Source organism: Maniola jurtina, chromosome 1 (genome assembly GCF_905333055.1).
Source record: "Maniola jurtina chromosome 1, ilManJurt1.1, whole genome shotgun sequence".
NCBI lineage: Eukaryota > Metazoa > Arthropoda > Insecta > Lepidoptera > Nymphalidae > Maniola > Maniola jurtina.
This window is the reverse complement of record NC_060029.1, coordinates 11,506,990-11,531,675: the sequence shown is the minus strand read 5'-3', so window position 1 is coordinate 11,531,675 and position 24,686 is coordinate 11,506,990. Positions and strand designations below refer to the sequence as shown.

The window sequence follows — 24,686 nt, the reverse complement described above, 5'->3', positions numbered from 1 at the left end:
CGAAATCGCGTTTTACAATTTTTTTCAAATTTTGAAAATTAAATTGTTCCCTTTCAATGACAGGGAACAATAGATACCAATGCAGCTATTTGCTCGAGGCAATACTTATTTATTAACTAGCTGATGCCCGCAGCTTCACCCGCGTGGATTTAGGTTTCTAAAAATCCCGTGGGAACTTTTGATTTTCCAGGACAAAAGTAGCCTATCCGTAATAGCCCGTCCACGGGATGCAACGCATTTCTGTACCACGTAAAAAACATCTAAACGGATGATCCTTTAAAAATCCCGAGGGATCACCAGGATTTAGGAATGCAATTCCTTACAGCATTATATAAACAGAATTTAAAAATATACAAAAAGTTTTAATCTATCTTTAAGAAAAAATAGCGAGTATTAAAAATACCTAGTATTGAGAAGTGATAGTCGCACTACAATTTCAGGTAAATCGTAAATAATCCGATAACAATTGCTAAGCAAACAAGCGTTACGTCCGTTCTCGGAGAGGCCTCGGCCGATACTAATTTCCTAGTTCAATTTACTATTGCTTGTTGCACGGTTTTGTAGTGTGTTTCAAGATTATTTTTTGGAAACAAATATTAATTAAATTTAAATTTTTTTTTCTGTTTATATTGCAAATATGTTCTTCTTTAATGAGTACTTAGTTTTATTTATAAATGAAGAAAAATAACCCACCAAAATGACAGTTTTATGTGTCTGTAGTTTTATGAAATTATGACTTTTTTGTTTGAATTTTTATAATGTAAAAAATGCCAAACGAAAGATTTGGTTCTGTCATCTTATTAGTTCAGGACCTTTTCTTTGGTAAATATATCTCTTTGTGAGAATCGACCAAGTAACTTTTGATGTAGTGAACGTCAAAGATGACACGAAATCCAAAATTCAGTAAAAGTCTTTTAGTATTTTAGGCAATAAAAGATAAACTATGAATAAATTGCAAAATGTTGTCTGTCAATTTAATAAAACAGGAAATATTCTACAAAGTAGTATATACATGTTTTACATAAATGCAGTGTTTAATAAAATATAGGGGGGCAAAATGGCTTAAGAATAGCTCATGCCGGTTCAACACTCATAAGCGACAGATGAATCATAGTAAGCCTAGTCCTTAATTTAATTGCTAAACTTAGCAATTATATGTTTTTCCTCGGAATTAAATTCATTTACCTACCTACCAAACCAATATTTAAGATTTAAGATAATAATTATATTAGTTACTTCATCAAATCAATGCAATAGGTTATTTACAAGTACTATGATAAGTTGAGTTGAGTCGAGTATATCTACTAAAAAGGGGCATCATTTTGATTAACTACATATTATATGTATTTCAATTATACCTAGGTAAAAGGCATAGTTTATTTTATAGAAACCTTTGATAAATTCGTCTATCCATCAAACATCAAACTAATTATTATTGTTATTTGTGTCGGAATAAAGCTTTTAATGTGTTTCCACTCAATTAGATGATTAACATTAAACATATTTTATGGGTAGTAAGTATAATTTATAATAGGTAGGTGGATAGATACAGGTATCTATCCACCTACCTATTATAAATTATTTAATAATATCTGTTATTTAATAACTAGGCATCTAGGAAGGTCTTCCTAGATGCCTAGTTATTAAATAATAGATCATGGAGTCAATTGAATCTTTAAGTATTTTTGACATCTAAAATCTAAATTATTAAAACAATGAACCTAAAACTAAAAACCTTAAAAAATATAATATAATAACTAAAATAAATTATTAAAAGAAGTTCCTATAAGCAAGGTTCCGAAGATACTGGCAGCGTTCCCCCTTTGAATGGCTAGACTAATTCTGGTTTTTTTTTTTTTTAACATAATGTATCGATATCGTAACAACATCAACATAGTGAAGCAAATAAGGGATGCTATTTATTTAACTTCTTTATTATTCCCTCTTGCATAGCTACCCGATCTGAATCAGCAAGTCTACGAAGTGAATCCAAGAAAATAGAAAAACACAGGTATAATAATATTTTCAACTTTTTTTTCAACTTTAACTGCAGCCGAGGATCATTATTAGTATCTAGTACTGCTTGTCGTAGCGGCTCTACGTCTTCCATCATTGTTGATTCCTTCAATTAAATGAAGTATTTTTCACAGGAATGTTCAAGGGAAATTATCGAGTAACGCACTGCATCTAGACGGTAAGTAATGTTAATTAGATTCCGAGGCATCCGCAGTTTGAATAGATAAACGATGTCGAAGTGACAATGTAGGTCGTTCCCGTCACGTGCGCACGCCTGTAGTTCACTCTGCCTGTAGGCTGGTGTCACGGTGTGTTAGTATTGTTCTCACGAGAGATGGACCATTTCACAGACAGCGTGTGAAAAATCACGTGAAAATCCGAGCTAAAGAGCTCGCGAGCGAGAATACCTGCGCTTTACAGCGCGTCACGGTGTGTTAAAAAGAGAAAAATATCTGCAAATAATCGTTTGCTACGTTTCATGAAAAACGAATTTTCGCACTTACAATCATAGGTGCAGAAATTCACTTACCATGAAAACCAACCTGCGAAATTCAGCGCTATTGATTTTGATCATGATTCCTAGTTAAATTAATATATTAGCAAGAGAAGTGGGAAAATTGAAAAATTACTCTCCGAGAAAAATCACTGTGAAGAAAAATAATAATTTCACCGAATGAAAATGATTCAAAATTAGCAATAATGCCCATTGCTAGTTCTCACTAGTCATCCTTTGTACACCCCACAATAGTGGCTTTCTTACCAATGATCGAACTGGAACAAGAAACCTTGTTTCGAGGCTGTGACTTTCAATGCGTCCGACTTATCTTAGTGAACGCGTGATTATTGTCTTCACTGAATATTCTAATCGGGGTCGTGGCTTGGAATAGGGCCGACGAGCGCACACAAGTTCTCTATAAAAACCTAGGCACCTACTAAATCATTGTCATTAAAACTACTAAACTGTTTCTGATATTCAGTTAAATAAACATTATACATTAAACAGATCTGTCTAAATACCTACTATGAGAAAAATATTAGATAATATCCATACCTACTTAATATTATGGATGCGAAAGTGTTTATTTGTTTGTCTATCTTACTTCCCTCAATTTTGACGAAATTTCTTACAGAGAGATAGTTTGCGTGCGCCGTGGAGACGGACTACTTTTAGTTTTAGCGATTTTAAAGAAACTAGTCAGGCGGACGAAGTCGCGAGCATCGTCATGTTTTGGTTTCATCATTTTCAACGATGAACCAAATCATGAAGGGAAAGGAATATTTTCAAAGTGGCATAAGCTATGGGGCCAGTTACCTACTCTGTAGTCTGTACGCTGTTATTAGCTGTGAGCTGCAATTAAAAATAATTAATGTCTCTATTAATCGTAACAGAAAGTTATAATTATTATGGATATCGATCTTCCCTTGAGATTTCTGTGAAATGAACATGTAGGTACCTAAAAGTAATGTGGGACGACCACTTAGCCTGAGCGATGGACCGATCGACGCGATGTGATGGTCATAGGAAGGTGGATCACGGCAGAACAATGTGCTTCTAGAGACGTGAAAACATGCCGATTGATGGTTTGATACTGGATAGATGAAACGCTGTATACCACGCTACGTAACCTTTGGAGAAGAGGTTATTGAGAGGAAAACAGAGCAAAAAATTGCGAAGCGACGTGCCGATGTCTCTCTAACATGGGAATGATTATGTGCACTAATTAGAAACATCTATCAGTTTCGCGGACAAGGCCACACTGTTAACAAATTGGGTCAAATGATTCTTGTAAATTAATGCAGGATTTAGCCAAGACAGAACGAATATTGTTATTTATCATTATGTATTCAGTAGCTCACCAATATTTTTTTCCCCTGATATGAAATATGAATATTTTCTGGAGCTACCTACCCTCACTGCTTATGTACCTATTATGATTTCAACCAATTAAATTGACACATGTCCTATATTGTTGATGTTGATTTGCTTGAATATTAAGCAACCAAAGTCCATGAAATTTTGCAGACATATTCTAGAAACTAATATCTATGTCTGTGGTTTTCCAGATTTCTGTTAAAATATTCGGTTTCAAAGTTACGCGGTCTTAAAAGTTTTCATACAAATCTTTGAGCCCCTGTAATTTTAAAACTACATATTTTTAGAAAAATCTAAAACACCACAGACACAGATATTAGTTTCTAGAATACGTCTGCAAAATTTCATGGACTTTGGTTGCTTAGTATTCAAATGAAATTGGAACTACGATTGTATGAAACGAGTGACGGAGAGAGCCCTGTTAATAATAATTTACTTAATAAAGATGTTCGTGGGGTCGAAAGTACTATCCCGGGCACACACCTCTAACTTTCGGAGATAGAATGTGCATTTTAAGCAATTAAACATTACTTGTTTAAACAGTGAACGAAAACATCGTCAGGAAACCTTAGGCAGGTTTCTATAAGAGTTCTCCATAATGTTCTAAAAGATGTATGAAATCTGCCAATCCGTACTGGGCCAGCGTGGCTGACTATGGCCTAAACCTTTCTTATTCTGAAAGGAGACCTATGCTAAGTAGTGGGCCGGCAATGATGATGATCGATAACCGCTTACACCTACATAAGCTAGATATTATTTTATCAAAAAACATCCAGTGGCTCTGCTACTCCAAGCCTCTTTAGTGCCGTCCGCGTCGCAGTCAACTTTAAATCCAATTCCATTTTTAGTCCGATGGAGGAAAGTCATTAATGTCTCACACTGACAGTAGTCCTTGATTTAAAATATTGCCCGTCGATTAAATTGTGACAGGCCTTACTCAAAGTGCCAACCTCTTGCTTTAGGGCCATTTATCAAACAATCTAACATTTATAATAATATTATGGGCTAAGTTAATAATATGAAATTATCGTTGGTGATACAGCATTAGAGAACAGAAGTTTTAAGTTTAGAGCTTAATAATTGTGACAAGCGCAATTCGCATTATGTAGGTATTTGTTACTTTGCTTTAAATTAGAGTTTTGAATCACCCTAAAAAGCTATTAACCATATTTTAGGGCACATTTATTGTAGGTATTGTATACTTCTTTTTGGCACTATGACGCAAGTGTTGACGTGGAGAGATTTGCCAATTCATTCTAGGGACAACGTTACTGTGATTATAAATCAATCGTTGACTTGACCACACACGGCGACTTCAATGACGTCCGCAGAGTTAGTAGGTACTTGCATGTTGTAAATTATCTCCCACTCATTATCATTGGAGTGCAGTTCCTGAATGTCGGAATACTAGTGTAAAAACACCGAACGAGTTGTAGAATCAACAATTCTCTTCTTATTCTTTATTAGCGTTGCATTGGACCATAGCTTAGACTCTGTGGTTGGATATAGACGTACTCATGTGCATGACATTACTTTCACTGTTGTGCTAATCTCACCCAAATCTAACCTGCAAGTTTGAAGTAAATGGGTACTGTCATCATCAATTCATCACCAGCTAACTACTGAGCACGGGTCTCCTATATTATCTATGGGTCTCCTCTCAGAATAAAGAAGGGTTTGGCTAAAGTCCGCCACGTTGGACAACTGCGGATTGGAGACTTCACATAACTTTGAAAATATTATGGAATATTCTCAGACATGCAGTTTTGCTGGTGCTGTTTTCCTTCACCGTTGAAGCAAGTGATATCTAATTGCTTACCGAAAAGTTAGAGGTAGGTACGTGCCCGAGATAGAACCCCAGGCCTCTGAATTATAGAAGGCCGATGTCTTAACCACTAAGCCATCACCGCTTTTCAAATTATAATAAAGCTATAATTGATTTAAACAATATAACAATAACAAAGAGAGAAGGTAACTAGCGTCAACATATATCGTGCAAGCGGAGGAACGGAAAACGTATGCCATTACAAAATTCATTCTAGATAACTCGTGACATAAATTTAGTATCGCCTTGTACAGTTCATAGAACTTAAATTGTTTGTTTATTTGTTTGTGTACACAGATATACACGAGATGGAGACGTGTATGAGTCAATGTGGAAAGTCATTAAGTTATCGGCGGTGCTTGCGCTGCGGAGAAATGCATGCACTCTGGCAGCGAAGACGCTCGCGGCTCGGCGATACCCTTATCACCAGGCATTGTCCCGTACGTGACCAGTTGATGTTTATTGATTAACATTCTTGAACTTTGTGCGTGTAAACATATCTCCCGTTATCTTTATTGCTTCTTAAAAATAAAGCAGTACCTAAATAGTTAATTCATTGGCAAAGGGATGTGTATAACAGTTCGAGCTTCAGGCCCTCGAGCCTCGGGAAAATAGCCTGAATAAAATTTTACTGATTTTTGTCAAGTTGTGTCATTTCTTTGTGCTTCCTTTTTCTTGTTACGAAAGGGGTTTCCGATATAGCACTTATTATTTCCTATGCTTGACAAAGCAAATTCACAAAACCTTTCCCGCAAATATAATATACCTAGGTAGGTATACATAATTCGAACATTTGTAATTGAATAAATTATTGAGTAAGGAGGTAGGGCAAGGTAAGTATAAGCATAATCTTGTATTATCATGGAGATTTTACACAACGCATTACGAGAGGTAGGTAGTATCTAATGTCCAGTTATGTATTGGTAATGTATTTGTATTAGTGTTTAGCACTAGCTTTTGTCCGTGACTTCGGCGACGTGGATATCGGATTTTCAAAAATCCCATAGGGTCGCTTTGTTTTCACAGGATATGATAATCCTCTAGATCCTCATAAAGTCCTCTACTTCCTGCTTTGCCGATAGTTAATTATAGAAGAGGTAAGTTAATTATAGAAGAGGTAGGCCGATGAAAAGTGGTCCGTGAAAATCTGCTCTGGTTGAGCAGATATTTTTGAGTGATTGGACGTGTACCTACCTGCTCGTATTTGTAAAGGTGATTTACATAATATACTTCAAAATTATAGGAATAAACATAAGTTTCACATTGAAAATTAAAATTTACCTTTAGGTACGTGCGAGTTTCGTGGAATCCTGACCCCTAAACTAGGACAGCCCGTATCTAGGGGCCAGGCCAGTGCCTTACAATGCAATGCACTATGAATATTGTTTTTTTATTCTGTTATAAACAAAATTACTATTTTTTCTAACAGATTTTGTAACCGTGTGTGACTAGGTAGGTACTGTTGTCTTCTTTTCTCATAGAAGGCATAACTTTATATTAAGTTTGCAAGTAAAGTCTCGTCAAATTCGATTCAGTGCAAGTTTGGATTCAAAGATAACCACAAAGACAGACAAGAACACAAAATAAAAGGCAGTTATTTCAAAATTACAGACTGACACGTTAAATCTTCACGTTCATTCGTATTAGATGTTAAAATTTACAATTGGTCGGATTTGTATAATGGGCGGATTTATTGCAAACGTTTAACAGGCTTTGAGTTAGCTAAAGGCAATATAAACTATTGTTAGGTCTACAGGTACATGGTTGTAACAGATTGCGAGGTTCTATCAAATTATTTGATGATAAATTTAGAAGCAACTGAGTTTATTGTATATTTCTATATTTATTTATTAGGGTAGGATTGTAAGGGGAAATAAACGTAGATAGGAAAGTTCAAGCCTAAATACTTTTAGAAGCTCAATAAGTAGGTAGTGTAGATACATGTAGACTGTAGAGACAGAAACGTGTCTTAGTAGGTCAGGTAGGACCTATCTACTTACTTACCTACTCTATTTTTTCTTACTACCTACTAAATTACTACCTAATGGGAACTCTTTAGATTCAATTGTGTGCGGGGCGCCTCCCCTCATACACCTCTTCATACACCGATTGCCATCTCAACCTGTCGCGGACTATAGGCACTGTATTATATCAGCGAAGTATCGCACACGTTCATCTCGACGACAAACAACGGGCTGTCCTCGGCGAAATTCGATTTATCGCCGGGCGCGCACAACGCGGCCCGTTGTGGAGTTCCGCCTCTTTACTTGCGAGCCAGAACAAGGCTATTCTTACTAGGTATTATTACAGGAATATTTGTAATGAAAACAAAGTTCCTTTTATTGTTAAGTTAGAGTTTATTTGGTTTATTTAATTACTATTTTAATGTAAAAGAAGTACCTACCTACATATCTTATCAAGTTTGTTTATGTTGTTCTATAGATTTCCAACTTCTAAAAATATGGTGTTTACTCAGAAAAATACTTTGAAAAAATTTATAAAAGTTAAATGATTTGTGAATCTGTATGGTTTTTAAAATAGCTGGTTTCAACTTAGCCAATCTCCTTTCGGTATATTATGTACCATATAATGAATTTAAATAGTAGACATCATTTACAGTTAAGAATTATTAATTTCTACTGTCTTCTATGGCAGAATTTGTTTCATCTTCCATTTTTCTACTCTGCTTCTTCAACAGATCTCCTTGTTTCTGATTTGATCACGTAGAGACACTGAGAATTAAAGCATTACCACTTCAGCTTCACCACTTGTTGAACTTTGTTGGTTACTCTGCTCTTCATCCCTGAAATAATCGACGTCTCTATACCTGAAAAAAGCTTCTAGCTATGTTAATATATAATGACAACTATATAGTTACATAGTGTGCCATAATATAATGGATATTTTCAGCGTTTCAACTATCGTGAATGATTTCCAAATTATAAATATATCAAGTCGACTCCTTGAAACTTTATGTACTTAGTGAGTACTTCCCGAGCATTGAGTGCATCGGTTACCTCACGTAGACATCGGCTAAAACATGGTTGGGACATCGTATTGAAGATAGATGTCCCCATTGGGCGCTGATATGTACCCGTGGCATAAAAATGCAGAGCTGCTAGGATCTGCAATAAATATAAAATCCAATTTTTGTGTTAAATTAATCTCAATATTTTCTTCCTCAATATAAATATCAGAATTTTATTTTTATTTGTTATTTTATTTTGTACCAGAAAGTTGTAACAATTAAGAGACAAAGAAAGTAAAAGTGGACAGGGAAGCACTCTATAAGAGATCTCTACCAGTGACCCTTGGCAGTGCGAGAGGTTGTAAAGGGAGTAGAATAGGTACAAAGATAGAAAATAGGTACTTTAGTACCTACATGAGACTTATCTTTAGTTCAATGCGAACAGCTGTCCTTCGTCGAGCGGCTTGGAGGTGAGGCCCGAGTTCCTCTAACACCTGCTGGTAGCCAGCCTTGCTCAAACGAAAGTTCGCAATGAACTCTGTTTCTGGCACCTCCATTGGGTTATACATATCGCGCAGCCTGCGCCTGTGGACCCGTAGCGCCTTTTGTTGGCGCTGCTCTTCAGCATGCCCCATCAATACGGCACGAGCCATATTTTTTTTTAATTATTATCTACAACATTAACATATTCACAAAATATAGTACCTACTTGCTTACAAAATAACAATAATTTAACTCCGACCAACCAACCTTACTTTATATTACTTACCTTTTTACAACTAATAGGTAAGTACCTAGGTACTAGGTATCAATTTTTTATTATAATATATTTTTCTGAAAAAACCGAGCGGAATTCAGCCGATTTGTAATTAATAAAAATCCTTCGAAATTAAAACATCCCTACATTCGTTGAGATTGCTAAAAAATTATTACCTCTGTAAAACGGACGGATTATAGTGGCGAGTCGCAAAACACTGGTCCCGACTAGTTGTTAAAACGATCGTAGCCACCTAATAAAGTTTCTAACTACAAACTGTCATTTTTGCTTAGTGAATAGAGTTTTAAAAACTATCGATACGAAAACATACGTGAAAAAGCATTTCCGGTTTCTATTCCATCCCATTAATGGCTATGATCGAGAGTCATTGTCTATGACGTCATCTTGGTTAAAAACTGACGTTAGCGAATAGAAAATTTGAGTTTGACATTTAATTATTAGAAATTTTCACGAAATTAGTGTGCCACTGAGATACAGCATAACCCTGCAGGTCAGGGCTAACGACAGAAGAAATTGCTAACTCTTACCGACTTACCACCAAAACTTTAGGCGTGGGTAGTATGAGATTTTGTGGTGCGATAGCTGTAGTCAGTGAAGGAAACTTACACCTACTCTCTCAAGCTCATATATTTGTCATCTCTGGCCCTCTGTTACTCTACTGAGTTGGTACGGGTCCTTTCAGACTGAGAACGGTTTAGGACATACATAGTCTGTCACGCTGTCCAAGTACAAATTGTCAGACTTTACACAAGGTACCTTCGAGAGTTGAGAACAATGTTAGAATAGTTATGGAGAACTCTCTGGCACTCTCAGGCATGCAGGTTCCTTCACTATGATTTTCTTTACCGCTAAAGCAAATGACATTTAATTGCTTAAAAGTAAGAGGTAGAGGCGCGAGGCACCTACCATTCAGGTGGTATGAAGTTTGTTTCTATGGTAGGTAGGTATCTACCTACTCAATACCCTTATATAATCAGGTAAGTAATTTAAATTTTAAATAAAGAAATATTAGAATTCATCTTCCAAGAGGGCGTGCTTAGGCTTAGGGCGCATCCAGATGTAATCAATATCACACATTCATTAACCTGATTTAAGCTAACCGCACTTGTCTAAATAATAAAAATAATACTGAAACGCAACCCTACACCGAAGTCTGCAAATTAGTATAGAAGATTGAGTACAAGAAGTGTCGGATTGCAGCGTCCGACGGGCGAGGGCCTTGCGCAGCCTCCGCCGCGCCGACAGCTAGCGTTTATTTATGCCCTTCCTTACTTTCTGCATTGTATCTAACTACTTAGGGCTGCAACGATTTGTGGCCGATTAGTTTCAATCGCCAGCGAGATCATAATGTATCTTTAGACAGGCGATAGACGGCAAATGATATAGTAGGTAATCGCTGTCCAGCAAAGATGGCTTTGAATTTCAATGGGAAATAGTTGGTGTACCTGCCTAGACCTACAAACTTGATGTGTAATTCCTACTCGAGTATGAAAATAAGCCTCGTAACTTATGCATTTTTCTTCAAGCAGTTAAACTTCACTGGCAGGAACATCATGAACAGTTAAGGAAAACATCGTGAGGAACCTGCACGCCTTAAAGTTCTCCATAATATATTCAAAGGCGTGTGAAGTCTAGTAATCTGCACTCGGCCAGCGGCGAGGCTTAACCCTTCTCATTCTAAGAAGAGCCCCGTGCTCTGTAGTGAACCGGCAACGACTTGATGATGATGATGGTGAGTCTTATTCCCTCCGGTATTTCCAAATTCTCAGATAAGACCACGGGCATGTACTTATAATAAGTAGGTATGTAAGTCCTGGCATAATGCCGTCCCCCCGCCTGACTGCAATTACTACACTCATCTCCGGACTTCCATCGACAGGGCACGGTGAATTAGCAAAAAATAATCATCAAAGTGCACCGCAGCTCAAGCTCACTCGCCCCGCGCGTATACATGATACTTAAGAACATTACTGCAGAAATTTCCATGAAATTATATTTGCAACAGTGTATTAAAGATCGTAATATGAACGTTATTAAGGAAATTATCCATGGCATTATTCACAAATAACAGTTGTTAGGTAGGCTTGATACAAAAAAAAATTGAGGACCTCTCGTTCTGCTGCAAAAACTCGCCTTGCTAGGTCCCACATTCGAATACGAGTGCTGAGGTCTGCTGATTAGCAGTGAACTTTATAAATTATCTTAAAATGAGGAAATACATTTACATTTACATTTATATTTACAGGTAGGATATATAATAGGAGATTAAGATACTTTTGTCCTCATCAGTACTGTCTGCCTGCTAACCAGCTACAAGCCAAGTGCTAACCCATTCAACGTCCTGGTAGGATACCGCGTAGAAACCAGAAGAGGTCGTCGACATCGTCAACCAATTATAAACGTCCACTACTTACTGGACACAGACCGTCTCTTGTAGATACTTCCACACACATAAAAAGTTGACTATGTGGCTATTGGCAAATTCCGGCATGCACGCTACCTCTGTACAAATTTTTATAAAAATCGGTAAAACGGCCCGTCCGCTAAACCGATTTATATAAAAATTTGAGAATCCCGCTGGAACCTTTTGATTTTCCGGGAAAAAAGTTGCCTATGTCCTTCCGCGAGATGTGAGTTAACTCTATACCTTTCATCAAAATCGGTTAAACTGATGGTCCGTTAAAAGCTAGCAGACAGACAGACACACACACTTTCGCATTTATAATATTCTTAGTATGGATTGATTAATCTGGCTAACCCATTCTAAAAATAAATGATGACTACTCGATCTAAGCCATCCAACAAAATAATAATTCGACTAAAAAATATGATTCGCATTTATCATGAATGAATGACGATCTGTATTTTGATTTGATAAAAGGCTCATCATATGGATAATCCATCTGACACTAAAATATTTATCCAATAGATACTAGCTGTGTACCGCCACTATCGTTTCGTAGTTCACCGAAGAATATTTATTTTCCCGTGGAAACAAAATATTTTTCCTGGTAAAAATTACTTACATTGTAAAAAGCAGGTTAAATACTCCTTGCAAAAATCTATCCATCAAAAATCTTAAATCAGGGTGGCCGTTTAGGAGTCCAGCACGCACGTTGCCAGATAAACAAATATACATAACTTAAGAAAAGGCAGTTATTTGAATATCACAGACTGAGAACTTTATTAATTTTAACAGATTTCATATTAAAATTAAACTTATGCTATTTAAATAAATGTTACAGTTAAAACCCTTTTTCAGTCAAAATACGTTTTACTTAAGTACTAAAAGAAGTTCTAACTGAAAGTTATCAGTTAAATATTTGTAACAAATAATAAGAACAGCTAGTAAAAACGTATTTAAACAAGAAGACAGATTACCATACCTAAATCTTAGTTAAAAAATACGGTACCTACTAACTTGCTTGTACCTACCTAGGTATTCAGTAAGATTCGCGATCTGAGTTTTTAACCCCCGACCCAAAAAGAGGGGTGTTATAAGTTTGACGTGTGTATCTGTGTGTCTGTGTATCTGTGTATCTGTGTATCTGTGTATCTGTGTATCTGTCTGTGGCATCGTAGCGCCTAAACGAATGAACCGATTTTAATTTACTTTTTTTTGTTTGAAAGGTGGCTTGATCGAGAGTGTTCTTAGCTATAATCCAAAAAAAATTGGTTCAGCCGTTTAAAAGTTATCAGCTATTTTCTAGTTTTCTTGTAGAAAAGAAGGTTAGATAACCCTTAGGTTCATAATATTCAAGTGTCAATTGACAAATGTCAAGCTGTCAAGATGGACGTTGCCTAGATATACATAATTATTTATTTGAAAATGATTTGTCGGGGGTGTTGAAAATTTTTAATTTACACTTGTTAAATTTTTTAGATCAGAGACGGTAATAGATAGTTCGAATCATAAAAAATATTTACAATTTTTTTAGAAGTACCTACCTATCCATCTAAATCTTTATTTTATAAACAAAACATTTTTAATTTAAGCCTTTGAAACGCTGCACGCGTCTTCTTTCAATCTCGATCCCAATTGTACAAGATCGAAGGCAGTTGCTATCAAATAAATAACAACACAAAGGGGAAATGGTTAAAAATTGTACAGCTGCCGAAAAGGAAGACTTCAATCACAGCCGTGAAGCGAAGTATTTTCTTTGAAGTGAGTAACACAAAGCATTATTGTTTATTGCTATAAGTGTATTACGCCACGCACCTCGGAATGTCAGCTTGGACCAAGCGTGGACGGCAGAAGAATAGTGTACAACAATAAATACGGGACTAATGTTCTAGGCGTAAACACGAACCATACGCAATGCTTTTATGGTTTTTCTGTTAGGAAAAACAATAAATAGATCTTTCAACCGTCGTTCTATCTGAAACATGAACCAACGCTACGGCACACCAACGGTCGCCTAAAAACTTCAACTTAGTCGATACATAAGATTTATAGTTAGGTGAATGTTTGTACTGTCATTAATATTTATCATTTTTTAACAACTCTGTTCAAATGCACCACGGTCTCTCTCGGTTGTAATAACAAAAAATATACAAGAAATAGCATGTAACTTAACATCATACTGCCGATTGTCACTATTACTATGAATCCTTTCCACCAACTGTGAAGATTGTTGTCGATAGTTGCCCATAGCGAGATGAATATAACGATCTCAACAGTGCATACTATGATCCAAAACACATGCCACACGCGGACGTGGCGGAAACGAATCTTAAACTCCATAAGGCAGAACAAGTATATGAACGCGAGAAACACGTAGAACGCTCTCTTCACAGTACTGGCTTGCGGCACTATTAAAAACAGTAACATCACCTGATAGTGACTCATTAAAATAAGAATAGCTAAGAAAGGAAAGAAACTTATAAACGCAGCTATAGATATCAATCGCGCTACGAAAAATGAGTACCACCCTAAAAAGTTAACAAGTGCGCCCGTAGCATCTTGAGGCAGAAGACCGCGCAAATAAGACCGCGGAACTCTACGCGGAATGTCAGGCTCGTCCTGAATTACTTCCCAGTGCTTTCTCCTCGGTGGTGCGGACAGCCAGGTGGGTATCGATTCCGCATTTTCGACTAATTTCTCCGCCCACACGGCGAACGAGCCGGGTCGCGGCGCCGGTACTGCCGGCGGCGGCGGGACATCCACGGTTTCAATTGTGTATTGTGTATCACGCCTCCGCGGCGCTACTCGATCTATAATGGATATAGGACGAACGTATTCATCGTCGCTGTCATAGTTCTCGTTTCGAGCTTCCGGAGGTAAGTCATCCAAACTCAGATCTGAATCCGAATCTATGTAATCATCGTAAAACGGTTCTTGGATTTCCGAACTACGCGGGGAAAATTGTATTAAATCACTGTTGGCTTGTTCTCGGTTATCTAGTGTCTTTTGCGAAGTAAACGACTGTCCTTTTATTATTGGCTCGTAACTAGCCCTGCTTTGATCATTGTTGTTTGTTTGTCCATCATTTTCTTCGTCAATATTTCTATCTTGGTTTTCTACTTTATTTCCCCATGGATATTTCCGGCCACACAACTTTTCTCTTTCAAATCTTCGATACATAGTAGCAGTACTTGCCATTCGAAGACAAGATGCAATGAGGCTGATCGCTTGCAAATTAACTGAAATGTAAAAATTAAAAATTCTAGTAGGTAATAGGGTATGTACTTGGCTCGATCAGGCCAAGGCTTAGCCGAGGCTTCTATAGCCCTATAATAATATGAATACATAATCTCAATTTATCAGTTCCTACTTTAGTAGGTACCTACTTAGTCATACGTCTGTCTATGCTTAACCTTAATCACTTTTTGAACATCAGCTGTAATAAAACAAAGAGCATGCGTTGTTTACATCATACATACGCTTATCAAAGTCCGGATTCGCATAACGTGCCAACATGTCTAGGATATTGATAACAGCGTGAGGCGCGCAATGTATGAAGGCCTGCAGGAACAAATAGAGCTCCATTGAGGAAGGCGCTCGGGCTCGGCTGATCGCCTCTCGCGTCCGTGTCTCGTCCTGCGCGCGCGAGGCACACACCGCCTCGACCCACCAGAATATCAAGTAGCAATATCTATAAAAAATAATTATAATATTTCCTTTACTAAAACCTGGTTAAAACGGATACTCAAATTTTTGTAAAGGGTCTCAGGTTCAAATTCTAGTCGAGCATTAGTACAGTGAAGGAAAACATCGCTAGGAAACGGTGGAAAAGTTTTCTCCATAACCGTTGTCCCCATAACCCTTACGTACCCTACGAATATAAGATAAGGCTATAAGACGCATTTGCCCAGCAGCATTGCATAGAGATCGTTGACGAACTAAGGAACATTAATGCTGATTAATGTTCTTCTGTTCGGCAATGATGATCAATGACATTATGATGATAAATATAATTTATTTGAAAGTTTCAGACTGGAACAAAATTTGAAAGAACCGTAATAACCAGGAATCCAAGTGTACAAACTGACCCATATAGACTACAAGTCACAAGTCACAACTCATTAGGTAGATAGTAGGTACAGTAGATCTACGAACTATTAGGCATAAGTAATTAATTATTTATAGGTCTCACCTTCCAATCGCAGCAATAGGAAAAAAGAGAGCACTGAAAAATTCTTGGGCGATCCATATAACATCATTCTTTTGTATGTTCACGTTGAAAGCAGATAGGTCTGTCTGCAAGCCTGGCGGCGGCGAGGCCAGGGTGAACATCAACGACAGCAGTGCGGGCAGTACCATTAGTATCAAGCAGAATATTGCAAGCCTGGTGGAAATTTTCGACAGTTAGTAAGTTTTGGCTTTTAAACTATCGTGAGTGATTTTCATTATTTAAGTACCTACTTATAGATTACTAAGTAGATGTTGCCCGCGACTTCGTCCGCGTGAATTTAGGTTCCTTTATCAAAAATCCTGTGGAAACTCTTAGTTTTTCCGGGATAAAAAGCCTAAGTCCTTTCCAGGGATGTAAGCTAACTCTGTACCAAATTTCATCAAAATCGGTTAAACCGTTGGGCCGTGAAACGCTAACAGACAGATAGACAGTTACACTTTCTCATTTATGATATTGGTATGGAAGTATGGATTCCGGCTAAACTCACGTATTTACACGTCACATCGACTAAATACGTGAGAATAGCCGGAATAATCTATAGTTAGTAAGATTCTAAGTATTCAGTATTGTTTTCACCACCTGAATCAGTGACGGATTTACCAATAGGCTTAGTAGCGTCGGCCTAGGGCGGCAGATTTTAGGGGCGGCGGAGGCCTACAATTGATGTTTTTAGGGTTCCATACCCCAAGGGTGCCAAAAAGACCCTATTACTATCCGCTATCCATCCATCCGTCCATCCATCCGTCCGTCAATTGTTGTTGGAACTTGCGTATCGTTTCTAAAGTAGTAGCATCAACGTAGCGTAACGCAATCACGTTAATCACACTAATATTATAAAGGCGAAAGTTTGTATTTGTGTGTGTGTGTGTGTGTGGAGATAGATAATATTCTGGATTAGCACATAGGCTACTTTTTATCCCGGAAAACCAAAGAGTTTCCACGGGATTTCGAAAAAACTAAATCCACGCAGACGAAGTTGCGGGCGTCAGCTAGTAAATAATTATAGGTGCAAGTTGCAACGCATGACAGACCGAAGTACCTGAGACAGCTACTGCTTAATTTTTATAAGTAAGCACGGTTGGGAGGGCTAAGGCGCCTTCTGAGGGCTTAACGATTATATACAGCCATAAATTATACGTATAGACCATATACAGCTACTACCTAATTGATAGTAGTTAGTAGTTTATTAGTAGATAAAACTTTTTTTTTCTCTCTCGTCTGGCTTTACAAAGATTAGCCAATGTCAAGTTTGTAGTTATTTGTAACAAGTTATGGAAACTATACAAGTATGGACCCCGTCTGTGCCGACGCTCGCCGACACGCCAACGCACGGCACCCCCTTAGAGCGCTTTCCAGTCAGTTTTAACAAAAAAAAAACACTCCATAAAGGCAGACCACGCCCGCCAGCTAACACCAACACAGACGAAGTCCTAAATAAAACTTACGCATTGTCTTTATTCTGAAATTGTTCATAGATGAGTGCCAAATCGTAACAAACAACGATCAAATAAATGATCAGACCGCCGCAAGATGGCATCACTCGGTGCAAAAGTAAAGCCTGCCAGGCTGGCAGCTTCCATCCTAAAATCTCACCAGATACTTCTTTGTCCAAATCGCATACCACCATGTTTTGTTTTGTCAATAACAAACTCAACCGTTCACGCTCATTATAAAGAGTTAGTTACGAACTCCATAGGCATTTAAGCCCTTTAGTAAATTTTACGTCTTCATTTAACTTTAAATCACATAAAAGCCAAATACTTCACTAATAACGGTTTATTAACATTTTTTTTCCTAAGAGTAAAGGTATAAAAACTACCTATTTGTAAGACAAAATAAAATGAGTCAAGTTCTATTCAGAATAGCCCCACACCTATTGATAAAAGCTGATTAGATAAACTTGTTGATATACTGATAATAGTAATTCTTGCCCTGTGGCATGATTTTATTGTAATTTGTAGATTTTTATGTAATGCTACATTTAATTTTACCGCTACTTGAATCCATAGTTTTGTTCGCAAACTAATCTTCTAATTTTACTTAGTATCATAAAGGCGAAAGAGCGTTGCTCTGCTCCTGACTATATGCTCACGCCATCCATTTAACCGATCTTGACGAAATGTAACAGAGGGATAGCTTGTATCTTGGAGAAGGCATAGGATATTTATTATCTTATGAGGTACCTATACGGTAAAACAAGAACATCCTTTTCATCTTTAAGATTGTAAAGTATATGCCTTAATTCATAAACGTATTATTACTATCATCATTGGATCAGAAATTCTCAATAGAAGTCCGGAGAGTTGGTGGCCGCTGAAAATCGCCGGCACTCCCGTGCCTCGGAGAGCACGTAAATCCCTAGCCTGATGTTTCTCCGGTCATCTCCCCGTCCTATCGGACTATGGTTTACGAGAGTGAGGCAATAGAGAGTGCACTTGTGTTAGCGAACACACTAAATTGTTAACTATAATAATCTCCTGCCTAGAAGGCTAGCCTCCGCGCCATGACCGACCGATATCGTAATAACTCCAAACCGTGAAAAAACTCTTAAGTGCTGCTTTGACATCAATAAAATATCTAATGATTCTATTCCTTTTGTGTAATCCATAAACGAAGAACGCTTTCAATCTTATTTTGAAAAATTAGAATTTGTAGGCATTGAATTTTTTATCATCTTTGTGCCGTTATTTCCATTGAACTCACAATGTTTGACACGTTTCTAAAGTTACCCGCAACCACTGTAAATCAGCATGACAGAGTTCTCGGGCGCATAAAGACGATGGACGGGGATTAATATATTTTTGAAACGCTGTCAAAACTGATATGTCACTTGAATTATATTTTCACATTATTTTCATCTTTGGCGCACTTTGACATATCTATGGTGTCTTTGACAAACTAACCTAAAAATAATTGTTATTGTTATGTAAATAATATGATAATACATCTTTACAGCCTTTATATTTAAGTTTTGCACATTTGTTAAAGTATAAAAATGTTAAAGAAAATATTTGTTCAAACTGCAATCAGCTTACAGGGAAGTACAGTTTACAAACTTTCAAGAAAATTCAACAGCGTTTCAAGTAAACGGCATATACATTGGGGAATGTTATTAAATAACCCAAGAAATTCTTCAAAATCAAATGACTATACTTCTCCAGCCGTAGCCAACAAGTACCAGGTTATAACGGAAACCAACTCTCCTGTTATTGAGAACACTGCAGATGAAATTTACTTACAGGATAAATATCCTGTTGTGAGTGATGAATTCGAAGGAATAAGTTTAGAAAGTAAGTACTATGTACTTACTTAAATAAATTTTGTCCCCGAAATTCAAAGAGGTCAATTTGAATTTTTAAAAGTCCATCTACTTAATATTTTGATGAAATTTTGTACAGAGGTAGTGTCAATGCATTTTGGGAACTGATATAGTATATTGTTGACTTAAAATCATGCAGACAAAGTTGCGGGTATCAGCTAGTTATTATTATATTTAAAAGGAGTATGTGACTAACTGACATCAATATACAGCTAGGTCTAGAAAGTTTAGATTTTGAGGTTTATATCATATACCTGCAGGTGTATGTTGTAGATCACAGTTAAGGAAACTCAGGAAGGCCAATAAGTACAGAAAGAACATAGAAATTTACCAAAAGTATGACAATAATTTATACATTTCCAATTATTTTCATTTTGCTTCAGGAGGAAAAAATGGTGTATTTGAAATAGAAGAACTGGTTGATTTACTTCAAAGAGAAAATTCTAAAGACATATTTGTAGCAAGTGTCCCAAAAGATATAAACTATGTGGAGTTCATGTGTATTGTCAGTGCTCGCAGTAAAAGACATATCTTGGCTCTTGCAGAGTTCGTAAGAAAAGTATATAAAAAAAAATGTTATAAAAGTGACCGTATACCTAGAATTGAAGGAAAAGATTCTGATGAATGGATGGCGCTAGATTTAGGTAAATTGACTAAATCTTTAAACTACATATTTGTAAACACAGTGTAATGATTTCGTATTAGCCCTTGACCATCAACAATGAAGCCATTTAGGGATTTGAATAAAATGTAGAAAATTGACTAAACAGAGTCCTATCTGTTGATCTATTGTATACATATTCTTAGTATGCATAAACATGCTCAGTTTGCTACTCATTTGAGGGAAAAGGAAAATATTAGTTACAATATAATAAATTTCACCAGTGTGAAGCTTTGTTTTGTTTTTTGTTTTTGTTTATTAAGCACACAATACAGATAATGACAATAATAATACAATATTACAATAAAGCCATGAAAAAAAAAAACTAGCCACTCTCCAAAAAAAAGTGTGTACATATGCAGTCAATAACATAATGGACGTGTCGCTTAGAACAGCTATACACCAAAAACTAAAATTTTAGAAAACTAGAAAACAGAACTAAACAATGCTGTAACTAAATAAGCTGGGTGAACTAGTAAAAAATAATTATAAATAAACACATAAATAAGGTCAGTAATATTTTTTACTATTTGTTCCACCCAGCCCCAGGTTCACTATTGTGAAATTTGATATATCTATATAATTATATACATTATATACTATAGCCTAATATATTATTATTACTTCTAGATAAAGTAGCTAATGGTGGAAGAATTATTAAACTCAGTTCAATAGTTCATAGTTATCATTACAAACATATCAGTTTGCTCTTTACTATACTGATATGTTTGTAGTAGTTAATATAATCAATCTTTTACTTTTTTGTTTCAGGTAATATAGCTCTGCACATATTCTCAGAAAAAACTCGCAAAGTATATGATTTGGAAACACTGTGGTCTGTGGGATCAGAATTTGATGAGAAGGCTAATAAGAGCAGTGATGTTATAGATATCTTAGAAAATTATAGCTCCTATCTTAAAGATCTTAAACCATTAGCATAAGTAAACAATAAAAATATATAATAAAATAAATTAACAAAATATTTCAATGACTTTAGTTGTGGTTTGTAACAATGCAAGAAATGTTTTTCTGGTCATTAAATAAAGATGTAGTGCAGTAAAAAATTGGAATATAATAATAATTTTATAAATGACATGAGCATCATGAAGATCTTAGTTTATTTGTAGTTCGAAATCCTGCCCTGCCTCAATGTATATAAATTTTTAATCTAAGCAGATATTAAATAGGGGTTCATAAGGTAAATAAAACATAAAAGTATCAATTGAAAGTCTCATATAAAATGTTTATTTTGCTTAATTAGGTATGTTAATGATACATAAAGTATGGACTGCATAACTTATTCACAAAATGTTAATTGCTTTTATAATAGTTCAACTTAATCAATTCCTATAATATTGTATAGTGAAGTATTATAATAAATATTGTATCTTTCACATGAAAATCATTTTTCGAGCATAACATTATCGTTTTCTATTTCATTATTGGATTATAAAATAATTTGGCATAATTTCATACATAACTATGTCAAAGCCTAAATGCAATAATTGTTACAATTAAAAAAATTATAGAAATATTGACTAAATCATTCATACAACAATCACAAGATCTTATTTCAGTCAAATGCACTTGCACATTTTAATAGTAATTTCTAACACTAAGCATCATAATTTTGGAAGCAACTATTTTAGTAGTGCTTCTAGATAGATTAAAATTATAATAAAATAAACTGGAAGCCAATTACAGTATAAAGAAACATAATAATTTATGTATAAGAATTAAGTAGCAAAACAACTAAGTATGGATATACATAATACAAAAAATATTGGACCTCATTTTGCAAGTCTTTCATTTTAAGAATCATCAGTATTGTAAAATGATGACCTAAACTTTGTATAGAGTGACTATTATTACTCCCAAACAATTCAGGTTTTTGTGCACAATCAATATACTATCAAAAGTTCGGTCGCTTCACCCAGTATACACAACATATTTCATCTTTGTATCTTGATATTTGGCAATTCCACAAAGCATTCTTTGTAAATAATAATCTTATATTATATTCTTCACCAATAATCCAAATTAAATGCCAACACTTTAGTGTTAATATTTTAAATACAAAAGGTCCATAAATATTGAAGTATCTGTAATTTAAATCTGGATCCCAAAGATTCTTGAGTAATTAAGATAATATGGCCACACTACGTCTTACACCAGTGCCAGAATTGACATTGTCTAAACTTGACCATTTTTTAATGCCATTCTTAACCACTTCTGCAGATATCTTATCCTCCATTACTCTCGACATTGCTTCCAGTTTTTGTGCTCTTTCTTTGCTCAAAGGTTCACTAGGGAAAGCTAAATCATTAGCTTCAGCAAGAGTACGCAAGTCAAAATAATATTTAGCATATACACTTGAGGGAACGTTGATATTAAATTGCAGCATTTCTAAAAACTGTCTTTCTAATTCATTCATATCTTCCACTGTGATATCCTTCAATATTTGGCAATAGTCAACATTCCAAACAGCCTGATCATCCCAGACTTTACTTGCCAGTAAAATAGCTCCCAAAACTATTCTTTTCCAGTTAGAAGGAGCAATATCAAGCTCAGCACAAATGAGAAGTCTCTCTAAGTACACCAATGTGATAATAGCACACTCCGCAGTCAACTGTGCAGCATTAAACAAAGTTCTTACGAATTTGTAAATTTGCTTATGTTCAGGATTATACTTATCATAGTCATCACTTACTCCTTCTTTACTCAAGGGATGCAATTTTTCATCAAATATATCCAATCTACGTTCTGAAGTTCTATTTTTTATGTGATAATATATTGCCAAAGCAACACATTTGACTGTGTTCTTTAAATTAGGCTGGGATACAGTGCTATCATCTAAATATATAGTAGAACAGGAACTGCTTTTTTTTAACTTATTTTCAGCTATCTGATGTTGACTACGCTTTCGTGTAATACCATTCTCAATTGATGCTTTAGACCTTTCCATGAAAATAGTACCTGCAATTGGGTCCTGCGAGGGATCAAGGTCACCATCGTCAGGTTCTCTCTCGCTGATGTGTTGAATATTGTTAGAACTAACTTCTCCCTCGGGAAGATAGTCTTCAAGTTTCACGATATCTTTCCTGATCGGTGATGGGCTCCGGTAGCAACAACAACTGTTCTGGTTGCCCATAGTTGAATATTGTATGTACAATTATAGATAATAATACATTATCTTTCTTCAAGCACGAATTGAGACACTTAAATAGAATGCCGACTTGCTAGCATGACTTATAATGCCCATAGTACCTGTAACAAAAGAAATTAATATTCTATTACCTCTGCTGGTATTGATTTTTTATACCAATTAATGATTGATGTGATTCTAACGCACCTTAAAGTTACTAATCACATCACAGTTATTATATTTAAAAATTAGAGGAGAAAATCGGAGCAGAATACATTTTTAATGTGACATATTTGATCACAGACCAATTACAAGGACACTTGATTTTTATAAAATGTCATTGCCGTCATTGTCAGCGTACCAAGCAACGTTGCCATGATTTATATGTGGTGAATTTCCATAGATGAATTCTATGACCGAGAGTCCAGACCCGGAAAATGTATGAAAAGTTAGGACGCGAAATATGCGACCGCCGACAATTCGTAAAAAAATTAAGTCTCTTTGAGAAAGGTACGAAAATAAGACCAAAAATAGGTACAAAGGTTACGAGAATAATCAAAAAGTGGCATTTCATACGCTTCGTACTCTGGCAACCTTGTAAAGAGTCATCAGGCCATCATCAGGCTTGGTCTGTGATCAGGCTCATCAGCTCTTTTTTTTTTCTCTCTCGTCTGGCTTTTACTATGATTAGCCAATGTCAAGTTTGTAGTTATTTGTGACAAGTTAGTTAAACTATACAAGTATGGACCCCGTCTGTGCCGGCGCTCACCGACATACGCACGGCACCCCCTTAGAGCGCTTTCCAGTCAGTTTTAACAAAAAAAAACACTCCAAAAAGTCACAACACGCGCGCCAGCAAACGCCACCACAGACGAAGTCCTCATCAGCTCTTGTCATGCTCTTGTGGTGTCCGTCTGTGGTTGTGGTGGTGGCAGTCATAGATAATATACCTACTGTGTCAGTCTGTATGGTCTGTGGCTGTGGTCTGTGACCGTATCCTTTTGTTTCTGGTCGGTGGTGGTATCCTTATATAGTGTGTTATCTAGGTGGTATCGGTGATGGTTGATGGCAAAGACTACAATATTATACTAGGTATAGACAGGCAACATGGGTTCTGTCGGGTTCTATGGGCGGTCCTTTCGAGTGAGCGCCATCTAGTGTTTGTCTAGGCAAAACTTTGCCATATCGTATATATAGCTACCTATAGGTAGAGCTATAGAATGTAGTACCCATGCTATGGCAACTTAAAGCTACGGGAGTCTAAGACTTTTAGCAGCGCCATCTATGAAAAGGATAGGCTACAAAAATATGACGGATTACGCAGTGTTACTAGACTAAAATATACAATTACAAGATGGGAATTTGTACAAGTATTTTGGATATTGGACAATGGGAATTTGTACAAAAATCATCCTTATTAATTAATTTATCATTGAATGATAGAAAAAACACACAAAAAATATGTC

General features: G+C 36.1%; 3 protein-coding genes across 5 annotated transcripts; 1 reads left to right on the top strand and 2 right to left on the bottom strand.

The window, feature by feature from the left end:
- The first annotated feature begins 1,724 nt into the window (after nt 1-1,724).
- On the top strand, nt 1,725-21,494 carry LOC123880243. Of its 2 annotated transcripts, XM_045928361.1 has the most exons (4): nt 1,725-1,754; nt 19,052-19,385; nt 19,798-20,058; nt 20,847-21,494. In XM_045928361.1, exons 2-4 carry the CDS (start codon nt 19,091-19,093, stop codon nt 21,014-21,016), a joined length of 726 nt encoding a protein of 241 aa, XP_045784317.1. In that variant the 5' UTR covers nt 1,725-1,754; nt 19,052-19,090; the 3' UTR covers nt 21,017-21,494. The 2 variants fall into 2 exon arrangements, with proteins under 2 accessions (XP_045784317.1, XP_045784241.1); XM_045928285.1 differs by lacking the exon at nt 1,725-1,754 and having other exon boundaries at nt 18,949-19,385.
- LOC123880039 lies at nt 10,397-17,985 on the bottom strand. The gene is made up of 7 exons (XM_045927961.1): nt 17,541-17,985; nt 16,057-16,248; nt 15,344-15,555; nt 13,405-15,103; nt 12,869-12,876; nt 12,739-12,745; nt 10,397-10,408 (listed from the first exon to the last, which is right to left on the bottom strand). The coding sequence occupies exons 1-4, from the start codon at nt 17,720-17,722 to the stop codon at nt 13,950-13,952; spliced, it is 1,740 nt and encodes a 579-aa protein (XP_045783917.1). The 5' UTR covers nt 17,723-17,985; the 3' UTR covers nt 10,397-10,408; nt 12,739-12,745; nt 12,869-12,876; nt 13,405-13,949.
- On the bottom strand, nt 21,292-23,569 carry LOC123880114 (cyclin-Y-like protein 1). Of its 2 annotated transcripts, none has more exons than XM_045928085.1 (2): nt 23,428-23,569; nt 21,292-23,342 (listed from the first exon to the last, which is right to left on the bottom strand). In XM_045928085.1, exon 2 carries the CDS (start codon nt 23,224-23,226, stop codon nt 22,216-22,218), a length of 1,011 nt encoding a protein of 336 aa, XP_045784041.1. In that variant the 5' UTR covers nt 23,227-23,342; nt 23,428-23,569; the 3' UTR covers nt 21,292-22,215. The 2 variants fall into 2 exon arrangements, with proteins under 2 accessions (XP_045784041.1, XP_045784123.1); XM_045928167.1 differs by having other exon boundaries at nt 21,292-23,344; nt 23,455-23,525.
- Nucleotides 23,570-24,686: the final 1,117 nt, after the last annotated feature.